We start from the raw sequence: 16431 nt of genomic DNA on the forward strand, positions 1-16431 counted from the left end.
GTTCACCCAATATTTACATTCTAAATACATGGGAATTTTGAGGGGTCCTTTTCTTATTAAAGTCCAGTTGTATTGCCAAATGGTCAGATATCTGGGGCTTTGGGTATTGGTACTTGGGAATGGAATGCACCTGCACTTCCTTTATGGCCTCACACATGGTCTTTTTTGGTGATAGGTCCATGCTCCTAGTGTTGGGGTTTTTGTTTTGTTTTGTTTTGTTTTATTTTGTTGTTTGGTGTATTGAATAGGAGTGTATGCATGTTTGTGTATATTTATACAAGTTAAATATATGTATATAAGTATATATTAGCTTTTGCACATATATATACACTTATGTGTGTATATATACTTGAGCTGTGTGTGTGTGTGTGTGTGTGTGTGTATTAAATAATGTGACAGAAACACCAGGAATTACAAAAGTGGTAAATGCATTAAATGCATAATCAAAAAAGAGATACAGGGGCACCTGGGTGGCTTAGCCAGTTGAGCATCTGACTCTTGGTTTTGGCTCAGGTCATGGTCTCATGGTTCATGAGATCGAGCCCTGCATCAAGCTCTGCATTGACAGTGTGGAGCCTGCTTGGGATTCTCTCTCTCCCTCTCTCTCTGCCCTTCCCTCTCTCTCTCTCTCTCTGTCTCAAAATAAATAAATAAGTTCCCAAAGAAAAGATTCTCTCTCTCTCTCCCTTGCCCTTCTCCCCATCTTCCATGCTCTCTCTAGAAAGAGAGAGATACAGCCATAGTTGCCACATTTTAAGGGATTCTGATTCTGGTCATTCACGCACTTCCTCATTCTCAGTGTCTCTAGTGTTTACTCTATTTCACACCCCACAGTAAGTACATTAAGCGCATAATCTTACTTCTCATAACAACCTTGTCAGCCAGACATTATTATGATCAACTTCCTTTATGGAGGAGGAAACTGAGGCTCAAAAAGTTTAAGGAACCAACCCAATGTTGTTGTGGTTGGTGTTGGTGTTGCAAGAGTGTTTTAAAGCAACGTCTCAACTTTATTTAACTTAGGCAGAAAACATGGTAGAGTTTTGTCTAAAAAGAGAGAAAAGCCACCCCATAATACTTAGCAAGCCTGGCAGGCACTAAGGAGATACAACCTACAGGACATATGATGGCGAGGTTTGCGCTGTCCTTTCAAAGATGGAACACCAACCAGCAGCAGGTTGTTCCAATTCAAAATATTTCATGGGAGACCCCAGCATAATCACTGTTTTAAAAAAGAAGACTGAATTGTGTTTTTCTTTATTTTTCCATTCCCTATTAGCACAATGATTGGAGGCACTGACAAGCTAGTGGTGACTCAATCCAGGTGTGGCTGAGTAGAGACCCAGAGCTCCTATCACTGGGATTTTAAAATACTAGTAGCCATTATTATTAACAGTATTATTATTATCATCGTGTCCTGAGTTCTTACCGCGCACCAGGATCATCGCTAAGCACTTGAGGCCCACAATCTTCCGTGAACCCCGCGCAGCTCAGAGGAGCGCTGACCGTCCTCATGAGCAGCCTGTGGCCGAGGGACCGGCCATGGCCTGCGGGGTGAGGGGGTACCTCCTCGGGGAAGTCCTCCCAGGCTGGGCTCAGCACACACCCATAGCTCCCGCCCACCTGGCCACCCTCGCTCTCTCCCCACCCAGGGATGGCCGCCACGCTGGGCCGAAACCACAGTTCCGTGTCCGAATTCATCCTCGTGGGCTTCTCCACCTTCCCAAGGCATCTCCTGCCCGCCTTCTTCCTGCTGTTCCTGCTCATGTACCTGTTCATGCTGCTGGGGAACCTGCTCATCATGGCCACAGTCTGGAGCGAGCGCAGCCTGCACATGCCCATGTACCTCTTCCTGTGCACCCTGTCCACCTCCGAGATCCTCTACACCTTGGCCATCACCCCGCGCCTGCTGGCCGACCTGCTCTCCACCCGCCGCACCATCACCTGGACGGCCTGTGCCAGCCAGATGTTTTTCTCCTTCACGTTCGGCTTCACCCACTCCTTCCTGCTCATGATCATGGGCTACGACCGCTACGTGGCCATCTGCCACCCCCTGCGCTACAATGTGCTCATGAGCCCCCGCGGCTGCACCTGCCTGGTGGCCTGGTCCTGGGTAGGTGGCTCGGTCATGGGGCTGGTGGTGACCACGGCCGTTTTCCACCTCACCTTCTGTGGACCCAATGAGATCCACCATTTTTTCTGCCACATGCCTCCTGTGGTGAAGCTGGCCTGTGGAACTGATGTACCAACTGTGGCCCTGGGTGTGGGGCTTGTGTGCATCATGGCCCTGCTGGGCTGCTGTCTCCTCATCCTCCTCTCCTATGCCTTCATCGTGGCCGCCATCTTGAGGATCCCCTCAGCTGAGGGCCGGCACAAGGCCTTCTCCACCTGTGCGTCCCACCTCACTGTGGTCATTGTGCACTACGGCTTTGCCTCTGTCGTCTACCTCAAGCCCAAGGGTCCCCAGTCTCTGGAAGGAGACATCCTGATGGGCATCACCTACACGGTCCTCACCCCCTTCCTCAGCCCCATCATCTTCAGTCTCAGGAACAAGGAGCTGAAGACTGCCATGACCAAGACCTTCCTCAGAAAACTCTATCTCCAGAGCTCCTGAAGTGGCTCCTTTCGTGGCAATGATGTGTCAGGTAGAGGCACTTCAGGCTTCTATCTGTAAAATGGGAATGATTACACTTCACTGGTGATGATTCTTATATGGGAATTACCCCACCTCCCCACTTTGCAAGTACTCCGAATTCTAGATGTGTGTGTTCTTTCCTTTCTCTCAATCTGGTTGACCTTGTTCTTCCTGGATTCACTGGGGTGTCGACCTTCCTACTATAGACCTAGTATGTCACCTTCTTCCAGGTTCCTGTGCCTGATGGTGGCATTGGGGGAGGGGGTGCCCACGTCGCTGTGTTGGGGAACCTGTGTTCATGGTTTATCATGAATGTGTGAATGAGGGATGTCGACTCTACCCAAAATGAATAAACTGTGATTGGGCACCTGCTGTGTACCAAGCATTGTGTCCTCTGCCTCAGACACACCATTGCTGTCATTCTGAATACCACACTGAAGAAAGGAAAGCATTCTTGATGAAGAAAATGATTGTTCATTTTTAATTCTTCACATTTTTGGAGGAAAGGTGTCTCCTCTTAGGAGTTGCCTTCATTGACTGAGCTGAATGACTGGTTGAGGAGAAAGAAAGAGGAGGGATCTGAATTTCTCCTTGGGAGAAAAGCTATGTGTGGACACATGGAGTTGAAGCCTTCATGGGAAAGGGATAAGGAAGTGGAGAGGGAGAGGGATAAGGAAGTGGGGGCTGAGCTGAGAGAAAGGGTCGGGTCAGGAAGAAGAACCAGTTGCTGGCCCTTAACCTCCAGGACGTGATGGGCCCAGTGACTGGTGAAAAAGTTTGAGAAATGAGCAGGCCTGTAAATGGGCATTTTATAAGGTTTATGAGGTTGCCATAAAGTGCCTGATATAATTCCCCCTTTCCTGACTCCCTTGAAATCCTCAATAAGAATCCATTTCTCTTTCACGTGTTGTGTACTCAGATATATTGAGGGAAGCATCCACAGGCTGAGTCTTGCTTCAAGGGAGGTGCTCAGGTGGAGTCAGGCAGCCCCTTTGGGTTGCACCTGTTTTTTAAATGAGGAAATGGACACAGTGAAGCTCAGATTTGCCCACGTTCATGAAACCAGACAGGTGCAGGGATGCGGTATGCCACCAGCCCAGTGAGTCCTCTGTGGCAATGGAGCTCCAAGGTGGGGGCACATCACAGTCCCCTGGAGGGCTGGTTAGGTCACAGGCTGCTGGGCCCCACTCCAAAGTGTCTGGTTCAACAGGTCAGGGTAGGGTTCTAGAATCTGTACATCTAACAAGCTCTCAGGTGCTGGGGCTGCAGGTCTGAGGATGAAATTTTGGGAACCACTGCCCTACAGAATCTTTAGCTCAAAGATAAAGCCAGATATACGAGTTGGAAACAAAAGCAATCAACTTTCTTTCTTTCTTTCCTCCTTCCTCCCTCCCTTTCTTTCTTTCTTTCTTTCTTTCTTTCTTTCTTTCCCTCTTTCTTTCTTTCTTTCTTTCTTTCTTTCTTCTTCTTCTTTCCTTCCCCCTCCTTCCTTTCTTTTTTTTTTGAATTTTTTTAATCTTTATTTTTGAGAGAAAGAGGGAGAGACAGAGTGTGAGCAGGAGAGGGGCAGAGAGAGAGGGAGACACAGAATCTGAAGTGGGCTCTGGGCTCTGAGCTGTCAGCACAGAGCCCAACGTGGGGCTCGATCTCAGGGACTGTGAGATCATGACCTGAGCAGAAGTCAGCCACCCAACCAACTGAGCCACCCAGGCGCCAGCCCCCCCTTCCTTCCTTTCTTTCTTCCTTCCTTGTTAATAGTTATGCTGATAACAGCTTCCATTTTTCCCCATGGTGGGGGGAGGGAGGGACATTTATCATCAGCTAGGTAAGGTTTAAAAAAAATAGTTCTATTGAGATATGATTCACCTGTTTAAAGATATGTGTAATCCAAATCAGTCAATTTAGAACATTTTCATCACCTCCAAATAAAACCTTATAGCTTTTAAGTGTCATCCCTCTTTCCTCTCTTCCCTTCAGCCCTAAGCAGCCCTAATCCACTGTATTTATAGATTTGCCTGTTCTGAACATTTTATATAAGTCATATATATAAGTCATACAATATTTATCCTTTCGTGTTTGGCTTCTTTTACTCAGCATAATGTTTTCAAAGTTTATCCACATGTATCAGTATTTCATTCTTTCTATGGCTGAATAATATTCCATTGTTTTGATAGGCCACATTTTATTTATCCATTCATCTGTTGATAGATATTTGAGTTGTTTCTAACTTTTGGCTATAATGAGTAATGCTGCTCTAAACATTCATGTACAAGTTTTTATGTGGACATACATTTTCATTTGGGAGGTGTGTACTTAGGAGTGGAAATGAGGGGTTATGTGGTAACTCTATGTTTAATCATTTGAGGAATTGCTAGACTGCTTTCCAAAGTGGTGGCTCCATTTTACATCCCCACCAGCAGTCTCTGCGGGTTCCAGTTTTTCCACATCCTCGCCAACGCTAATGTATCTAACTTTTTTATTATAGTCATTCTAGTAGTATCTTATTGTGGGTTTGATTTGTATTTCCCTGGTAACTAATGATAGATAGGTATAGTCCTTTTTTAAATTTAATTTTATTTATTTCAGGAAAAGAGACAGGCAGAGAGAAGGAGAGAAAGAATCTTAAGCAGACTCCATGCTCAGCACAGAGCCTCAGGCGGGGCTCAATCCGTTGACCGTGGGATCAAGACCTGACCTGAGATCAAGAGTCAGATGCTCAACCAACTGAGGCACCCAAGTGCCCCAATAATAGGTATGGTCTTAAATGATTTAACACACGTGGGGTCTTTTTCTTCACAAGGAAGATAATATTATCAGCTCCATTTCAAAGATGAGTAAACAGGGCTATAAAGAGATTAAATCCATTAGTTAAAGGTCTTGCCCTGAAGTGGAAAAACTAGAATTCTTTATGCTGGAACTTGGGGTCAGAAGCATACATTTCTCAGGAATTATGAGGAGAGGAAGCCAGTGTGTTCCAAGAAGAGATGGAGACATGAAGGTGTCGATTGCAAGGAGAGGACCAATTGTAGCAAGCCCTGATAAAACAAGCCAGAACTGGAGATACACGTTCTCGGGGGTTAGGAGGAAACCCCCAGCATGAGAGGATCGGTGAGACACATGGTAATCTCGACCAAACTGGCTGAACATTTCTATGTTTTTATTAGTAGATGTATTAATATGCAAAATATTGTTATATTCAAACATGAAATTGTTTGCTCTAAAGAAATGCTGATCCCTTTAGGGGCGCCTGGGTGGCTTAGTCAGTTGAGCGACTGACTTCGGCTCAGGTCATGATCTCACGGTTTGTGGGTTTGAGCCCCGCGTCGGGCTCTGTGCTGACAGCTCAGAGCCTGGAGACTGCTTCGGATTCTGTGTCTCCCTCTCTCTTGGCCCCTCCTCTGTCTCAGAAATAAACATTAAAAAAAGATTAAAAAAAAAAAAAGAAATGCTGATCCCTTTTGAAGCCAGATTCCTAAGTTATACTGAGAAGATTCAAGGCAGTTAGCTAGCAATATTTGGTGACATCCTTTGCCCCCCTTACAAACTGAGAAAGAGTCCAGATGGTAAGATAGACCCCTCTTAGAGTTGTCCTGTAAGAGGTATGTTTAAGTGGCCAGCATAAGTCTTGGGGTGTAGCCACTGCTCCTTAGCTGGCTACAGATCCAGAGACGTCTTGGAGTATACTGGTTGACCTGGGAAACAGGTGAGAGACTGTGAATTTTAAAGAGCTGATGGCAAACATGGCTTCTGGATTATATCCAAAAACTGTAAGTGTGGTTCCCTGTGGTCATCAGAGAAAAAATCCACTTCCTCTAATTGGACTGACAAATGTCAATGCACTCCGAAATGTAAAAAAAAAAAAAAAAAAAAACCACGTTTTTAATTCTTTTGATTTAGTATTAGTTGCTTTGAAAATTTAAAACAACCAAGGAAATTGAAGTTAGTGAATGTATGTTGTTTCTGTAGGTGACAGATTCTAGACCCCAAGGGCTGGATCAGGACGAGATGTTTGAGGCAGAGCTATGAAAGCTCACCGTTACATCCCATCTTTATTTAAAATGTTGATGCGCTACTCATCATACATTTTTTGCATTAATTTTGGTTTTAAAAAGGTTGCATTAAATACGATTTATCTTTTTTAAGTTTATTGTGAGAGAGTGAGCAGAGAGAGAGGGAGAGAGAATCTTAGACAGGCTCCACACTATCAGCACAGAGCCTGATGTGGGGCTCGAACCCACCAACGGTGAGATCATGACCTGAGCTGAAACCAAGAGTCAGACACTCAACCGACTGAGCCACCCAGGTGCCCCAAAATATGATTTATCTTGATCACTGAATTCTTTGGTGGCCCCTTAAATTTGGTGGTCAAGGTGAATGCCTCACTTGCTTGACCCTAGTTCCTGCCTTGCTAGACTCCCCTTCCTTGCCACCCCAAATAATCTTGCATTTATTTTCCCTGAAAAAGACCAAAAAATAGAAGCCATAATTAACTTATCTGGTGATAGAAAATAGAAGTAGGAATATGTGCCAAAAGTCAGTGTAAACACATCAGGGTTTTAGGTTAAGACCCTCCACATCAGGGGAGAGAGCCCCGCCCCTCTGCTCATTAGTGTTGGCCAGGACTCCACCCCCACGCCCAGGGGAAGTGTCCCACCTCCTCGCCAGGATTCAGCTTCCCCTTTTAGAAGTTGCCCCCACCCTCTCCATTCCTCACTGTTTGCCATTCCTTGCTAATAGTCCCCTTTGTGCCACATTCTTTGGTATCCCCAAGGCATAGCCAGAGCCCAGAGAGGTGATTAAAAGGCCTGGAGCACGGAGAAGGGCTGTTGATGGCGAGATCTCCAGACTTTAGGGGACCCCTCTCCCTGCACTAATTAGAGCCACCAAGTGTTTCAGTGCTAATTTCTGGAGGCAAAGGCCAGCTTGAGAGATGCAGTTTGCTGCCTTAACTCCTCTTGTTCTGTTCTTCCCCAGTGTTGACTTGACCCCCTTGCCCTTGCCAATTCCCTCCTCAAGGGTGTTTTCCTCCTCCCCCACCCCCAACCTCCCAGACTATCTCTGTCCAGAGGCCAGAGGGATCTTGCTAAAGGGAAAACCTGAAAAATCACCAGTCTATTTATATACTCTTGAGATACATTACAAACTGTAGTGTGGTTGGGTCACTGCTTCAACTCCAGCTTTATCCCACAGCCCTTCCCAGCTCTCCTGCCCCTCTAGTTCTCCAGCTGTTCGGGAATAAACCAAGCATGCTCAGACCTCAGGAAGTTTGCACAGACTGCTGCTTCTACCTGAAATACCTTGCCTTAGTCCTACGTATCCATAGGTCTGGCTTTAAATGCCACCTCCTCAGGAAAGCCTTTTCTGACTTCCCCATACTGTGTCACCACCCCTATTATGAGCAACTCCTATCACAGCAACTCCCTTCTTTTCCTCCTAGCTTTTATCACAGTTTATCATATATGTTCATTAGGTTATTTGTTTAATATTCACGTCTTCCTCTCTGAAGTACAAGCACTGAAATCAGGGGTCATGTCTAATGAGTTTAACATTATATCCCTAGTGGCATCTAAAAAAGTGCCTGTCAAACAGTAGATGCTCAATAAGTGTTTGTTGAAGAAATACAATAAGATTTGTCATCCTTGGCATGACTGACATTTGGGGATGGCTCATTCTTTGTGGTTGGGTCTGTTCTATGCATTGTGGGGTGTTGAATGTCATCCCTGGCCTTCGCCCACTAGATATTGTGACATATGTCTCCTTCAGCTTTAACAACCAAAAATTCTCCAGAAACTTCCAAGCATCCACTGGTGGGCACTGGTGAGGGTCATGCCCCTTTGGTGACCCTTAGCTCTTGGTCCATATCTTGGTGAGAGCCCTGATGTTTCTCTGTCGTTCCACCAAGCACCTAGAAACAGGAAATAGCAATGTACCCATCTCTGTGCTCCCAAACTAGCACAGGAATTGAGACACATTTGAAAGCTGCAAATAATTACTGAACAGATCTTTAAAAGCTGGCATTGAGTGCAATCGGATGCCAGTCATCGTCAATCACCCTACATACATGATGTTATTTAATTCTCAGAACAATCCTAACAGGTGACTACATTATTATTGAACCCATTTTAAAGATGGGAAACTGAGGCCAAGAAATGGGATGTAATTCAACCAACACCACTTTGCTTCATCACTTAACCACTGCACAGCCCTGTCTGCAATTCAGAGCACCTCTTTGTCTCTTGAGAGAGCCAGGTGTCATCACCTATCTCCAGTCCCATTAGCTGTTGCCATGGTGATGAGTCATGGGGACCATGCATGGAGGCTAGGAGCCACAGAGAGGAGGAGAAGAAGATTCTGGGAGAAAAAGGCTAGGTCAGAAAGCCTAGCTGGAGCAACCCTTCTCCCAGTGGTGCCCCCTGCTGGACCCCAATCCTCTCCACTGAGGTCCTACTCCTTCCGCAGCACTGATAACCAAGATGGATACATCAAAGTTGATGGCTCCAGATGGTCATTGCTTCAATTCACACCTCTCCCTCTGATCCCAAACTTATAAAAAAAAAAAACTTGAAATTATAATGCCATCCTAACTCCTGTGGCTACCATTGCGCCAGGCACCATGCTAACCATGCTAAACCCTTTGTAAGCATTGTCTTACTTCAATCTTACAACTGTCTTAGAAGGTAGGTGCTGTTACATTCTTTCAGTGTAGGCTCAGAGAGGGGAAGTGACCTGCCTAAGCTCAAACAACAAAGTGTGACAGCCAATTTCCCCACACCCACTCCAACAGTGTTAATAAACTTGAAACATTTTTTGTCCATCTTATTGTGTAGACAAAAACTGTACCTCACAGTTATATGTTCATTTGTCATCATTCTTTTTACTTAATGTCTTCAACAAATATTTGAGAACTTACCGCATTTTGTGTAGGCATATAGCAGTTTGCAAAATGGACCAAGGGTCCCTGACTACCTCAAACAACATTCTATTGGGCAGAGACAGACAATGTCTAATAAGCAGGTATATTCCAGGTGGTGATAAACACATGTCAGACAAATAAAGCTGATCAAGAGACATAGGACATGGCCAGGAGTGTATCTATTTTGTGTAGTGTGGTTAGAGAAGGGCTCTATGATTTTTGAGCAGAAATGTCTTCAAGGAATTGAGATTGAGTTGCTGTGTTCTGAGATAAGAAAGACTGTGGAAGAATGTGTGTGTGTGTGTGTGAGAGAGAGAGAGAGATAGAGAGAGAGAAAGAAAGAGAGAGAGGGAGGGACACAGAGAAAATGATAATGGCAATGAAAATGTCTAAGAGTTAGATTTTGGACACATTAAGTTTGAGATGCCTACTAGATATCCATGTAGAGATGCTGAGTAGGCTATTGGATAGGGATGAAGATAAGAATTTTGGGGTCACCTGTGTGTAGAGTGTACATAAAGTCCTGATACTGGATAGGATCCCCAGGGAGAAAGGACATTGATGAAGTCCAAGGATCAAATTTCTTTTTTTAATCTTCTGTCATTTATTTGTTTTTTTAATATAATTTATTGTCAAGTTGGCAATAACTGCCTTGTGTTTCAAGTATGAATGAACAAATGTTCATTTAACAATCCTTCACTAATGGATATATCTAATGCTTTCCAATCATAAATTTCATTTCTCTGAATATACTTTTATTTACACAAATGTGGAATATATCTGTAAGAGATTGATTGAATTCGGTGGAAAAATGGGAAGCAAGTTCAAACCCAGGTCAGTTTGACCTCAAACACAGCTCCCCCTACACCATCTCCCACTGCTTTGGAGGGCAATGAGGCTTCTTACAGTAAATATTATAAACCAATATTCTGGTTTGTTTCAGTACTGTAGGGAATACATAGGTCCACCCAAGAAATATTTATTAATCAATTTATGTCTTCCTAATATCATGTTGATGCTGTGTGATGGTAAGCAAGATAGACAGACTTCCTGACCTCAGGAAGTGGATAGCCAAGGGATCAAAATAAGTTAGCATAAGACACTGGAGGCCTGACTCACACTGGCCCACCAACTACCTTCCAGGTTCTCTGTCTATTCAGATACCAGTAGGATCAGAGGCCAACTTGGCCTTTAATGAAGAAAATGAAAGAGACTAGCTTGTATTCTTGTCCAGATTGGCTTTGCTGTTGGAGAAGAGGAGCATCTTGGCTCAGTGTGATAAGAATTCACTGCAAGATGAAACTTATTTTAAAATCAGGAAGTAGACCTGAATCTATAGAAATAATCCATCAGTGTCCCAAAGCTCACGCATGGCGGGTTGCGAGGGCCTGCCTGTGGTTTAAAAGTCTCTTAGGATTGTGGAGTGTTTGGTTTGAGGGTGGACTAGTCCTCCATGGACAGGCACCCCACAAAACCCACCATAAGAAGATGTGTGAAGCATTGGGTGGCCAGGACCGGGATACACAAAAGACCTACACCAGAAACTTGGCCCTACCAAGTTGTGTGATCTTGGATGAGTCATACAACCATTTTGACCCTGAGTTTCCCCTCTGTCAAAGGGAATGGATGTGTTTATGTGCCCTGATCCCCTTATGTGGCTATGATGAGATAATGTTCGTGAGGGGTAATAGGAAACATGCAGTGCAGTGTATATTCTGCAAAGAAGGATGGTCTGGATTTCCCACATTTGACTGAAATTGTTTCCTACATCCTCACACTTCATGATAAGATGGGATATTTTTACCACTCGAGTTATAGAGAAAGACTGAGTCCAACTTTAGGACAAATGATGAATAGTTTATTATTCAACATAAACATGAATAAACATTTTCTTTATTTTAGCTTTAGGTAATTTAATTTATTGTTCATGCACTTTAAATATTTTTTAAAGTTTATTTACTTATTTTGAGAGAGAGAAAGAGTGGGAGCAGGGGAGGGGCAGAGGGAGAGAGAGAATCCCAAGCAGGCTCCACGCTGTCAGCATAAAGCCTGAAGCAGGGCTTGATCCCACAAACAATGAGATCATGACCTGAGCTAAAATCAAGAGTCAGATGCTTAACTGACTGAGCCATCCAGGAACCCCATTCCTCGTACATTTTAATTACATCTGTTGTTGTGCACAACAGTATCACTATAACCTACTGTCCATTAAGTATTACTATAAATTATTGTTTTTATTTATTTTTTTAAATGTTTTTATTTATTTTTGAGACAGAGAAAGACAGAGCATGAGGGGGGGGGCAGCGAGAGGGGGAGACACAGAATTCGAAGCAGGCCCCAGGCTCCGAGCTGTCAGCACAGAGCCCAACGGTAGGGCTCTAACTCACCGAGTGTGAGATCATGACCTGAGCTGAAGTCGGACGCTCAACCGACTGAGCCACCCAGGTGCCCCTATAAATTATTATTTTTAAATGAATGCATAGATTCATATTCAGAAACAATTTAAATTTGTCAAAGAAACTTTTTTTTAAATTTCATCTTTAAGTAATCTCTACACCTAGCATGGGGTTTGAACTCACAACCCCAAGATCAAGAATCACATATTTTACTGGCTGAACCAGCCAGGTGCCTCAAGAAAAACTTTTTTAAATGAGATATAATCGATACATAATATTGTGTAAGTTTAAGGTGTACAGTGTATTGATTTGATGCATTTATATATTGCAATATGCTTGCCACTGTAGCATTAGCTAACACCTCTATCATGTCACATAATTATCATTTCATTTTTGTGGTGGGGACAATTAAGATCTAGCCTCTTAGGGACTTTGAAGTTACTGATACAATATTGTCACCTATAATCATTATGCTGTGCATGAGACCTCCAGGACTTATATATCTACTGGTTGCAAATTTATACCCCTAAACAACATCTCCCCAGTTCCCTCACCCCTCAGTCCCTGGTAACCAATGATTCTACTCTTTGTTTTTATGAGTTCAGCTTTTTAGGCTTTGCATATAAATGATATTATACAGTATTTGTCATTCTCTTGAATACACTTATTTTCAACAAAGTATAAATACTATGTAGTATGACCAACCTTAAATCCCCCTCATGGCCACAGGGAAGCATTAAGCTGGTCTGATCATGAGGTACACCTTTATCCTGGACTCTGAACTCAATGTGGCTCAACAAAGAGTTCCACACTGGCCCATGTGTCACATCACTCTCTAACACAGCAGGCGATATCTCATGGTGGGACTTATTATAGAGACTTCTCTGTGTCCCTGCAGCTGCTCAAGATTCACACTTGAAATGCAGAGGTTTCCTTGACTTTTTCTGTGAGTCTGCTCAGTTACTGTTTCTAACTGTTATTGTACAGATCTGTGCAATGCTGAAATTTAGGGTGATTTGCTCTCCTCGGCTATAATCTGGCTTAGTTTTTTGTAGCCTTACAAAATCCATGTTGGAGGTACCCATTACTGCCTAGTAGAAGGTGGGGACCTGACATCTTCCATTTCTCCTAGCAGTGTGGACTAATGGTAGTGGGACTAATTAGACCACTCTGGCTGCTGTCAGGAGAAGAACAGATCCCAGGTTTGAGGCTGCCTGATAAAATGTCATGCAGCAGATGAGAATCATGAAATCTGATTTTCTCTGTGTCATCATCTTATACATCTTTCCACTCTGAATATACTCTTGATGCTGATTAACCATTGTGTGTGCATTTGGATGTTGCCTTCAAGGGTCCTTGTAAACCTTAAAGCATCAGATAAATATAGGTTATTACATGTTTACAAGGTGCCATTTCTTTTTCCTCTTTTTTTTTTTTTTAATGTAGACTCCACGCCCAGCATGGAGCCCAATGTCGTGCTTGAATTCAAGACCCTGAGATCAAGACCTGACCTGAGATCATGAGCCGGGTGGTCAACCAACTGAGCCACCCAGGTGCCCCTCAAGGGTGCAATTTCTAAGTTGGTAACCCAACTTAGCTGTTTCCAAGTAATTCCTTCCTGATCATCATATTTTTTCTGGGTAGAGTTTTCTGAGGAAGGTCTTGGTCATGGCAGTCTTCAGTTCCTTGTTCCTGAGACTGAAGATGATGGGGCTGAGGAAGGGGGTGAGGACCGTGTAGGTGATGCCCATCAGGGTGTCTCCTTCCAGAGACTGGGGACCCTTGGGCTTGAGATAGATGACAGAGGCAAAGCCATAGTGCACAATGACCACAGTGAGGTGGGACGCACAGGTGGAGAAGGCCTTGTGCCGGCCCTCAGCTGAGGGGATCCTCAAGATGGCAGCCATGATGAAGGCGTAGGAGAGGAGGATGAGGAGACAGCAGCCCAGCAGGGCCATGATGCACACCAGCCCCACGCCCTTGGCCACTACTGGTACATCAGTTCCACAGGCCAGCTTCAAGAGAGGGGGCACGTGGCAAGCAAAATGGTGGATCTCATTGGGTCCACAGAAGGTGAGGTGGAAAACGGCCGTGGTCACCACCAGCCCCATGACCGAGCCACCTACCCAGGACCAGGCCACCAGGCAGGCACAGCCACGGGGGTTCATGAGCACATTGTAGCGCAGGGGGTGGCCGATGGCCACGTAGCGGTCGTAGCCCATGATGGTAAGCAGGAAGGAGTGGGTGAAGCCGAACGTGAAGGAGAAAAACATCTGGCTGGCACAGGCCGCCCAGGTGATGGTGCGGCGGGTGGAGAGCAGGTCGGCCAGCAGGCGCGGGGTGATGGCCACGGTGTAGAGGATCTCGGAGGTGGACAGGGCGCACAGGAAGAGGTACATGGGCGTGTGCAGGCTGCGCTCGCTCCAGACTGTGGCCATGATGAGCAGGTTCCCCAGCAGCGTGAACAGGTACATGAGCAGGAACAACAGGAAGAACATCATCTGAAGGTGGGGGAAGGTGGAGAAGCCCACGAGGATGAATTCAGTCCCTGCTGAGAAATTGCCTTTCCGCATGGAGACTGTGCCTGGGGCGAAGTGTGAGAGACAGAGCTCAGCTACTACTTGGTGGAGAAGGTCTTCCCCATCCCGGGGTCTGCTCAAGAGGGTGCCCCGATCAATGACAGCTGGCATTTGTAAAAATTAGCAGTGGGAAACCTCACTAAAATGCAGTCAGAGGTTTTGGCAGGAAGAGAGCTCACACCCTGTCCCTCCTAGTCCATTGCAAACTTGACAAGGACAGGAAGAGATGGACTTGACCTTGGGACTGGCTACTACTCCCCACCCTCCCGGTGAGAAGCCACCATACTTTGAGCTCTCGGTTCATTCTAATGGACTTTTTATAACAGCCTTTCCAACTTACCCCTTTTCTCCTTAAAAAGTCTACCTTTCCTTTGTTCCCCCCACCCCCCACCTGCCTTTGGTTTTGTGGTGGCCTGTTTGCGCTGGATTGTGGTTCCATTTTATTTCTGAATAAACACATCTCTTGCTGGTAAAATAACTGGGTTTTTATTTTTAAGGTTAACACACTGACTGAGTTCCCACTCTGTGCCTCTTAAGATTTAACCCTCTCAGGGTGCCTGGGTGGCTCGTCGGTTGGGCGTCCGACTTCGGCTCAGGTCATGATCTCACAGTCTGTGGGTTCGAGCCCCGCATCGGGCTCTGTGCTGACAGCTCAGAGCCTGGAGCCTGCTTCCGATTCTGTGTCTCCCTCTCTCTCTGGCCCTCCCCTGCTCATGTTCTGTCTCTCTTTGTCGCAAAAATAAATAAAAAAACATTAAAAAAAAAAAAAGATTTAACCCTTTCATTAACCTAGTAACAGAGGTGCTGTTTTTATCACCTGCATTTTGAGTATCTTGAGCAGACTCACGAGAATATTGGTGTGCATGGAAGTTAGGCAACTTGCTCTAGGTGAAGCTGTCAAAATGGCAGAGTTAAGACTTGAACCTATGCCTGGCTGTCTCTAAAGACTGTGCCTTTCACTATCCTTCTGGGTTGCCTCCCAGAATGAAAACATTCCTCCCCTGGAGCTTCCAGCCATTGTCATTGTATCCTTCTACTGCCTTCTGATAAATCCTGTTCTTCACATAGCTCAGTAACCACAAGACACCCTTACCCCATGTCTATAATCCTTGGACCGGCAGGCATCTCTAACTTAATACAAATCAGATTCTTTCTCTGGAGGTATCTCTTTAGGGAGTCAGAGGTAAGAGGCTGTGTAGAAGTAACACTCTGGGTGTTTTCCAGCTCCCATGAGGCACATCCGTATGTTCTAGGACAATGCAACATAGACATCCGACAAAGGGACGTGGGAGCCAACCTGAATTCTTGTTCTGCCAACTGTGTAAAAGTGAGCATGTCTCTTCATCTCTCTGTACCTCCATGTTCCCCTGCCTCCCTCAGCATTGTTTTGAGAAATAAATCAGTTATTCTTGGAATGTGACCTGACACCCAGCAAGTGCTCCCTATAAAAATTAAATCAACACACTAAGTGAGCAAATGTACATAGTCTGTGATCAGCAAATGACTTCAATTTCATGAGATTTCAGTGTCTCTTCATGAATAACTTCACCATTTTTAAATGATCTTTTTTATTAGGCAGTATAAAGTTTTAAAGGCTATAAATCCCCAATCTGCTTTCCATCTCTATTTGCCTATTCATCGAAATGAAATCATACAGTATGTGGCCTTTGGGGTCTGGCTTCTTTCGTTCTGTGTACTGTTTTTGAGGCTCACCCACATTATAGCATGTAACATTCTGAGAACCTGGTTGCTTTTCCATGGTTGACCAGTACTCTGTTGTATGGATAAACCACATATTGTCTATTTACTCACTGCTTAATGAACATTTGGGTTGTTTCCACTTTTTCACTGTTGTGAATAGCGGTGCTATGAATATTCATTTATGTAGGTGTTTTAAAGCATATCAGT

At 44.8% G+C, this 16431-nt stretch overlaps 2 protein-coding genes across 2 annotated transcripts; one reads left to right on the top strand and one right to left on the bottom strand.

Annotated features, from left to right (window-relative positions):
* The first annotated feature begins 1654 nt into the window (after positions 1-1654).
* LOC106987565 (olfactory receptor 10H2-like) lies at positions 1655-2614 on the top strand. Its single transcript, XM_015085857.3, has one exon. It carries the CDS (start codon positions 1655-1657, stop codon positions 2612-2614), a length of 960 nt encoding a protein of 319 aa, XP_014941343.3.
* A 10955-nt stretch (positions 2615-13569) lies between these two features.
* Positions 13570-14517, bottom strand: LOC106987568 (olfactory receptor 10H1). The gene has a single exon (XM_015085858.2). The coding sequence runs from the start codon at positions 14515-14517 to the stop codon at positions 13570-13572; it is 948 nt and encodes a 315-aa protein (XP_014941344.2).
* Positions 14518-16431: the final 1914 nt, after the last annotated feature.

This window comes from Acinonyx jubatus, chromosome A2 (genome assembly GCF_027475565.1).
Source record: "Acinonyx jubatus isolate Ajub_Pintada_27869175 chromosome A2, VMU_Ajub_asm_v1.0, whole genome shotgun sequence".
Classification (NCBI taxonomy): domain Eukaryota; kingdom Metazoa; phylum Chordata; class Mammalia; order Carnivora; family Felidae; genus Acinonyx; species Acinonyx jubatus.